General features: G+C 41.2%; 1 protein-coding gene across 1 annotated transcript; it reads left to right on the top strand.

Annotated features, from left to right (window-relative positions):
- The first annotated feature begins 247 nt into the window (after positions 1–247).
- On the top strand, positions 248–4,551 carry LOC103329082 (putative LRR receptor-like serine/threonine-protein kinase At1g05700). The gene is made up of 12 exons (XM_089050620.1): positions 248–447; positions 598–1,141; positions 1,224–1,702; positions 1,792–1,921; positions 2,015–2,086; positions 2,179–2,250; positions 2,331–2,411; positions 2,539–2,929; positions 3,052–3,181; positions 3,306–3,368; positions 3,622–3,811; positions 4,047–4,551. Exons 1-12 carry the CDS (start codon positions 318–320, stop codon positions 4,486–4,488), a joined length of 2,724 nt encoding a protein of 907 aa, XP_088906746.1. The 5' UTR covers positions 248–317; the 3' UTR covers positions 4,489–4,551.
- The last annotated feature ends 4,659 nt before the right edge of the window (positions 4,552–9,210 follow it).

Genomic DNA, 9,210 nt, shown 5'->3' with positions numbered 1-9,210 from the left:
CTATTCTTCATATGGATGCAGATAGCATATAAAAAATAATAATAATAAACTAAATACAGCGATAACCATTCATTTGAGTCCACCTCACAATATCATCTCATTTTCTGAACAGTTCGTCAGTGGTGGAATATATATTAGAAGTTTCACCAGTGACTAGCTAGCCTGCAAAGAAAAGTACCAAAAACACTTCATGACATTAACTCTTGGCCAAATATGTTGCCGTCTAATGGAATTAAATAATGTGATTCTTTACAGTTCACTTTCTAGAATTATTCTGTCAAAATATTGTACTCTATAGATTTGCTATTGTACATAAAATGATAACTCTGCATATGGTTTCTCAAAGTAGAATAATATTATCGCAGAGAATGAAGCCATTCCTCTTTCCACTGCTTGGTGGCTTTGCTTTTATGCTCCTCCTAGTTCATGCCCAGGATGATCAAACAGGTATGTCTATCTCCAATTGCCCCCCAAAAAAAAAAAAAAAAAAAAAAACAGAAAAAAGAAGAAAAAAAGGGTTGCTTTGGTAACAGTGTATAGTGTAAGCCATACATTTTAGTAAGCACAAGACATCTAATATGTGTGTCTCTCTTTCAGGCTTTATTAGCATAGACTGTGGCCTTGCAGAAAATACCAGCTATACAGAAAAGATGACAGGAATTAACTACATTTCAGACGAAACCTTCATAAGCACCGGTGAAAATAACGTCGTATTGCAAGAGTACAGAAATAAGTATCAAGAGCCCTACATGTCTCTTAGGAGTTTCCCAGGAGGGATCAGGAACTGCTACAAAATCAATGTCACAAATGGCACCAAATATTTGATCAGATCAAGTTTCAAATATGGGAACTATGATAGGCAGAATATATTGCCAGAATTCGACTTGCAACTTGGAACTAATGTTTGGGATTTGGTGAAGTTGGAGGATGCATCAACCATTACAAACAAGGAGCTCATACATGTCCCTCTAAGAGACTATATACATGTTTGTCTAGTGAACACCGGCTTGGGGATTCCATTTATATCGGCACTAGAACTGAGGCCTTTACCTAATACATCTTATCAAACACAAACCGGGTCGTTGGCACTTCAATGGCGGCTTGACACCGGTCAAATAGCAGCTAATTTGACAGAATACAGGTGAGTACATAATGTCCAAGGAAATGTTTACATGGTTGAATAGCTAGAATCAATACTGATGGTCCCTTGAATATCTATTTAGGTATCCAGATGATGTTCATGATCGCTTCTGGTATGGCTACTATGACGACAATTGGAAACGAGTAATTACCTCGTCCACAATCAACTCTGATGTTCACGATAGTTTCCAGCCCCCATCTGTTGTCATGAGCACAGCTGCCACACCAAAGAATGGAACTGATGCCTTGTACATTTCCTGGATGGATTTTGATAACAGTGCAGAATATTTTGTTTACATGCACTTTGCAGAATTTGAAAAGCTCCAACCCAACCAGTCTAGGCAGTTCAACATTACTATGAATGGAGAGTCCCTTCATGAGAAAGTTGTTCCTTATTACTTGTCCTCCTCCACTATTTACAGCACTAGAGCTTTGAGTACTGGAGGAAAATATAATATTTCAATCTTTAAGGCTGAGAACTCTACCCTTCCACCAATCCTTAATGCCATCGAGGTGTACACCGTAAAAGAATTCTTAGAATCAAGAACAAACCAAGCAGATGGTAAGTACTTTTTCCTTATACGTGTGACACAAGCTAATTTTGTCACTGTTAATTTAGTGATATATTCTGTTTACTTTTGAAAATATTAGTTGATGCAATCACAAGCATCAAGTCAACTTACAAAATTAAGAAGAACTGGCAAGGAGATCCATGCTCCCCTCTGGTTAACTCGTGGGAAGGTATAAACTGTAGCAATGAGCACACTAGAATAGTATCCTTGTAAGTACTATGACTGTCTTACTCAAAATATTTTTAATTAATCCCAATTATGTCTTAATTATTCAATTACGGAACATATATGCAATCATGCAGGAACTTGTCCTCCAGCGGATTAACAGGGGAGATAGCTCCTTATATATCCAATCTCACCATGATACACATTTTGTAAGTAGGCCTTAACTACTACATATTTGTAAAATATGCCCATAATTGGTCACAATCAGTAGTTAAATGAGTAAAGCTGCTTATCATTTCAGAGATTTATCAAACAACAACTTAACTGGATCAATCCCAGACTTTTTGTCTCGACTGCGAAAGTTAATGGTCCTGTAAGTTATTGACTTGCTTATGGGTCTAAACAGCCAACTCCTTAAAAATTATGGTAATAGATCTATTGCATGCTTTGCAGAAACTTGGAGAAAAACAAACTCACAGGTTTAGTTCCCGTAGGACTCATTCAGAAGAGGAAGGATGGTTTGCTATCCCTACGGTACGATTTTTATTTTTAGAAGAAAGGAGGAAGAAAATTAACAATAAAAATAAAGAACAGAAGTGCTATTTTGAAGTCCATCAAAATCATATATTACTATGATTGCCATCAACAATTTTCTTTTCAGTTTGTGTGAAAATCCAAACCTATCCGGACAAGTTTCGTGCAAAAAGAAGAAGCAGAGTATCAGTATACTCTTGGCAGTGTCAATCCCTGGAATTTTCATCCTCTTATCAACTGTATCAGCTGTTTTATGGGTGGGCTTTAAAAGGAAAAAGCAACATGCCCATTTTGGTGTAGAGGTGATGCAGAATTCCAACCAAAACAGTTTATTGGAGTCAGAGGGCCAACGCTTTACATACCCAGAGATTGTGGAGATTACCAGTAATTTTAAATCAATAATTGGAAGAGGCGGATTCGGAGAAGTCTACTTTGGCACTCTGCAAAATCAGACTCAAGTTGCTGTCAAGTTACTGATTTCATCGTCAACACAGGGCTCAAAAGAATTTGAAAATGAGGTTGCCATATGAAGAAGGATATATATATACTTACATGTTTGTTTTGTATTGATTACGAAGAGAGCTAAACAAGATCAACATTAGTTGTTGCTAAAAATGATTGATAGCCATAACAAATGCAGGTTAGTCTGTTGATGAGAGCTCATCATAGAAACTTGGTTTCTCTGGTTGGGTACTGTGATGAAGGGGAGACTATGGCACTAGTTTATAATTTCGTTGCTAATGGAAATTTGCAACAGCGTTTATCAGCTGGTAAATACCATTCATATGAACTCGCTTTATGGGGATTGACCATCTATAAGCCTAATTCTCCTCTATTGCACATTTTCAACGAAATTTAAAGAATTCTATGGTCACTGAAAACTTTTGGGTGCAGATGTAACTTTACACGTTTTGACTTGGAAGGAGAGACTTCAAATTGCAGTTGATGCAGCACGAGGTAAGCACTAAAACAAAAATAAAAATGAAATGAAAAATTATATATATAATCTAGTTTCTTCTCTTCCAGCTCTCAAAATTTAATTCTGCTCGTGTTCATCTTGGAAACATTAATGAAATAGTTATGACTAATGTATGTACGTACATATATGTACGTGTGTTTTTGTGTTGAAACCCAAAAACATAGTATGTTGCAAGAAAATCGTGGAGTTAAGATCTTCGTTTAGTTAACATGGCTTAAGTAATTTTTGCAGGACTGGATTATCTACACAATGGCTGCAAGCCATCAATAGTACATAGAGATCTAAAGACTTCAAATATCTTGCTAAATGAAAATCTTCACGCCATGATAGCCGATTTCGGTCTTTCTAAAGTTTTTGCAACTGAAAGTGCCACTCATGTATCAACTGACCCTAAAGGAACATTTGGGTACCTTGATCCTCAGTAAGTGTTAATTTGCTCACTAAATTTTCCAAATTTTTCTGGAATCTTGTTTTATGATCAAATCCAAATTGTAACCTTTTCATATAATGTGAACAGTTTGAATTGAGTTATATGTTTGGTCATTTTCTATATATAAACCCTAAACCCTAAATCCTATAGGTAGGTAGTGCTTTATTAGATCAAATTATTTCTAAAACAAGGAATATCTAATTAATTGTTTTCCCTATTCTGCCAGATATTACTACACAGGAAAGCTGAAAAAAAAGAGTGATATATACAGCTTTGGGATTGTGTTGCTAGAGCTAATAACTGGTAGAGCAGCAATAATAAGAGATGTGGAAGCTGAACCTATTCACATATGTCGATGGGTGAGTCCAAAGTTTGAGACTATGGAAATTGAGAGTATCGTGGATTCAAGAATACAAGGGACCTACAACACCTCTTCTGCTTGGAAAGCTCTACAAATTGCCATGGCATGTGTGCCTTTAACGGCATTCCAAAGGCCTGATATAACTTTTATCTATAACAACTTGAAGGAATGTTTGGAAATTGAGATGTCCTCTGGAAGAACACAAATTGTAGGGAACGATGATACAAGTTCAAGCAGCTCAATTAGAATGGCCTCCCAAATTGAGTCAGAAACAAGTTCAAGCAGCCCAGTTATTATCTCTATATAGACTGCTATCATGTAAGGAAAATTACCAAACTATAAGTATGATGTTCGCCAATGAGGTCTAGCCCAGTGGAAAGGCTCTTGTCTTGCAGACCAGTGGTTTCAAGTTCGAACCCCTACGGCATCTTAGCAGTGTGTCAAAAAAACACCCACCTCTTCCTAACTTTAGCAAAATATATACATGAGTATTATGTTTATCATGACCAATGACCGCGAGATTATCAGCCACCAAAAAGCTGTTCTAGACTGCACGTATTGGTTTAAGGTCTTCGCCTCACACTTGCACATTGTTATTTTCACATGAATTTGGCCTCTTGTTTTAGCTCTGTTCTATTATTGGTGTAAGGTCATCCCAAGTTTGTAATTTCAACTTTCTTGCGTACAAAAATAAGAAATATATTTACCACTCGGTCATATTCATGTGTTAAGTCTTCCTCCGTATTTCACAAGCCTTCCGTAGACCCACTGTCTTTCACATGCAGGCCAAATTTTCCGCAAAACTCAAAGCGAATTGGTCATAAATTAACTACAGAACATGTCAACATGACAGACGCACACGAGCTGCACACACAAGACTACCCAAGTCAATTGAGCCCATGCAATTTCCCTTTTGTCAATTTCAATGATTTTCCTGCTCTGGGCTAAAGACTCCGCAGATTTATGTTCCCCAATAAAATATTATTAATGAATTTTCGTACGAATTTCCCATTTCACAATTATTCAAAGACATCGACCCTAACCTCATTTTACGCAAATCTGAAAGTTCCCTTCATGGTTATCACTTATTCAATTATTTAAAAAGAAAAAATTGAAGAGCATTAGTTTTATGAGAAATATGAAAATTCGTGTAATAGAAAAGACAATTGCACATTGCACAATACAATGTCAATATTGGTTCAACTCAAAATGTGTAGCGGGTAAGCCATTAGCTATTGGAATATTCGGTAGCGATAGGGACAAGAAATGGCCCTGGATCCCCAAAAGGTGTGAAGAACAAAATCAATGTATAGGAGCTACCTATTGAGCCCATTCATAAACACAAACAAAATCATGAAAATTTTATGGTCTTTGATTCCCCTCCTAGAGATTTAAAAAAAAAAAGTGAAGTGAGTAAAGTTAATAATTGAGACTATTGATTAGGTGACAGGACCCGTCCCGAATTTCCCAGAACCCGAGATTTAACCCTGCGGAGACCCCGGCATCACCCCATGCCGGGTTCACTCCTTAAATCTAAGTCCTCGTTTACTGAGAGGATTAGGGGCACGAGACCTCCTGCCAAATTTCGCAGAGTCTCCCCTGTAAATTGAACATTTCCCCAAAATTTCCACCTGCATAAAACACATTATAACCCAACCGGCAGCATGCACAATACAATCTCATGCAATTTACATAAATGGCCTCCGGCCTACAAATGATTCTAGCAAGACTGCCCACAAAGTTCTTAAAATAACTTAATGCATCAAACATGCATATAACAACTTCAAAATCTAGTTATGCACACCTTCACTTGCTCAGTCCACAGGACGAGTCTCAATTCAACCAAGTTTCGGGACCGTTAACGAGGTCCAAACCAATCTCAATAAGACCACCTAAGTGGGGTCTAATCTGTGGCTGCACCTAGTAACTTCAGGCTGCCTACGCACCCTGCTAAGGGATCAAGCCACACTTAGCTCTTCCGTATCTATCCTGGCTCCTAATATCAAATAAACCATTACCACCACACAATTACATACATTCAAATATTTATCCATCACAACCCATCAAACACAATCACAGTATCACCCTCATACGACGGACGACCCGGCCTCAGTATGGGGCCAACACGCGGCTAATCCAAAGACGCGCGTGCGACTCACACCGGGCCCGGCTACATTCTCACCAGCCCTCACACAACCATCTCCTCATACGTCGGGACGCACCCGCCACGATGGGGTCCGCAACACGGCTAATCCAAAGACGCGCGGCGACCTACACCGGGCCCGCTACATTCTCACCAGCCATCACATAATCACATCTCCCCTCATACGCCGGACGCACCCGCCACGTATGGGGTCCGCAACACGCCGGCTAATCCAAAGACGCGCGGCGACTCACACCGGGCCTCGCTACATTCTCACCACCCGCTCGCTACATTCTCACCACCATCACATAATCACATCTCCTCATACGTCGGACGCACCCGCCACGTATGGGGTCTGCAACACGCCGGCTAATCCAAAGACGCGTCTCGACTCACACCGGGCTCGCTACATTCTCACCAGCCTCACACAACCATATCTCTCCTCATACGTCGGACGCACCCGCCACGATGGGGTCCGCCAACACGCCGGCTAATCCAAAGACGCGCACGACTACACCTGGGCCTCGCTACATTCTCACCACCCGCCCGCTACATTCTCACCAGCCATCACACAATCATATCTCCTCATACGCCGGGACGCACCGCCACGTATGGGGCTTGTCAACACGCCGGCTAATCCAAAGACGCGCGGCGACCTCACACCGGGCTCGCCATTCTCACCAACCCGCTGGCTACATTCTCACCACCATCACATAATCACATCTCCTCATACGCCGGACGCACCCGCCACGTATGGGGTCCGCAACACGCCGCTAATCCAAAGACGCGTGCGACTCACACCTGGGCTGGCTACATTCTCACCACCGCCTCGCTACATTCTCACCACCATCACATAATCACCATATGGGTACGTTGGTAGCGTATAGCACTGTAAGCTAATAATCAATCGTTTTATTTACTTTTATACATCCACACAATTTAATATATAAAAATATAAATTCTACTTCTATACAAGCCTCAACCCTGGCAAAGCATCTGATAATTCCCGCAATTTAAATCATAACATAATATCCTAAATTCGCATATAAACCAATTAACTCGACGACGCTCAAGACCTATCACTAAGGTCATTCTAACCCTCCTGGGATGATAGAACTACACAACGAAAGTCTATAGGTCAACCCGGGGTCACACTACCCATCTTGGTCAAACAGGCCCGCGGGGCCCACGACCTCCAAATCATGATCCGACAGTTCCTATAGGTTCTACAAGGTCTAGGACACACGTCCTGCAAGTTTGGTCCAGATCGAACGGTCGGATCGCTCACGATCGCACGATCGGACGGTCGCTAAAACCCTAACCCTAGGGTTGGCATTTTCGGAGTATCCGGGACTCCATTTTTCGATCCGTCAAATCCTACACGATCCTGGTAATATCTAGATCAACAAATTATAATTTCAGGACCATCCAACGGTCCAAACCTAGCGAACCCGGAAAATACGCGATATGCGATATCCGTTCGGAACTCTAACGGTATCCAAAATGACATCCGAGCACACCTACGCGCTCGTGACATCGAGAGGATCACAATGGGACAGAAATGCCCTCAGCTACAGTGCCCACGCGCCGCCACACGCGCCGGCGTGGGTGTCTAAAGCGATATCGCATCGCCGGAAATCCTCCAAATCGTGAGCCAAGACTCCTACCCTAGGTAATACACCTAATTTGGAGTCACTTTTGTTCTTGGACATACCCCAAAAACTGACCGGAAGTGGCCGGAATCGTGATCGCAAAACCGGCCGAATTTCAACTCGTAGATCGAGCTACCTAGCCTCAAAATTTATGAAATCCTACCCAACCATCAGCTAGAGCATGCAGAAGGGATGAATTTCCATACCTTGATTGCCAAAAATGGCGGCCGGACGACGGAGAACGGCCGCGGTTTCAAAACCGGCGCTTTCTCCTCGTTTTCCGCGAAACACGGCGGTGGCGGCGAGACCATTGGGTAGGAAGAGGACGGCGGCCGGTCATTTTGGTACCGCCCGTCGACTTTGGTGGTCGGACGAGAGCACGGCCGCCAAACGTGGCGGCCTCCATTGCCGCCGCTAACCAGCGGAGGGAGAGAGGGACGGAGAGAGAGAGACAAACGGGGCAATTCCGTCTTTTAACCAAAAATCCAATTTCCAAATATTTGCGATTATGCCACTGAGCTTCTTCTGATCATATCTCTCTCGTTACAACTCCGATTCGAGCCCACTACGTGTCTACGAACTCATCTCACCGTGCTCTACGCAACGGTACAACCGGAATTCCCAAATTCCTTCCGGGTAAGAAAATGACCAAAATACCCTTATCCCACGGGTAATTTCTCAATTCCACTTAAATTAATTAAACATGGGATAAATTTGGGGTCGGGGTGTTACATTAGGGACCGCTTCAAGTTGCAAATTTTGGTAGGGAAGTTTGTATAAATACCGTTTGAACTTTTAGTAAGCAATTTTACCCACCTAAACTTTATAAAGTATTGCAATCCACCACCTATGTATAACTCCGTTAAAATTTCCGTTAAGTTTAGGGTATTTTTGTTAATTAATAATAACTAAAAATAATTATTAAACAACAAATTAAATAATTAAATAAATAAATAAAAGAAGCGTTCAATAGGTGATGAAGGTCATAATCTTATGGTGATGGCAGAAATTGAGGCCTTCTAAACTTGTTGTGGTTGTGCCCTGGCCTGATCTTATGGTGATCATATATGAAAATCAGCCGCACAACACCCATCACCACCTCTTCTTTCGAATATCCTTTTTGTGAGGGCTTGACATATCTAATCTCACTAGCTCAATAAGTGTTGGATGGCATAGAATTATGGAACTATGCTTATCCATCACAGAATTAATGCTATGTGCAGGGAAAGATGCA

Source organism: Prunus mume, linkage group LG4 (assembly GCF_029339155.1).
Source record: "Prunus mume cultivar Tortuosa linkage group LG4, ASM2933915v1, whole genome shotgun sequence".
Taxonomy (NCBI): domain Eukaryota; kingdom Viridiplantae; phylum Streptophyta; class Magnoliopsida; order Rosales; family Rosaceae; genus Prunus; species Prunus mume.
The sequence above is the reverse complement of the archived record's forward strand: the minus strand, read 5'-3'. Positions and strand labels throughout refer to the sequence as shown.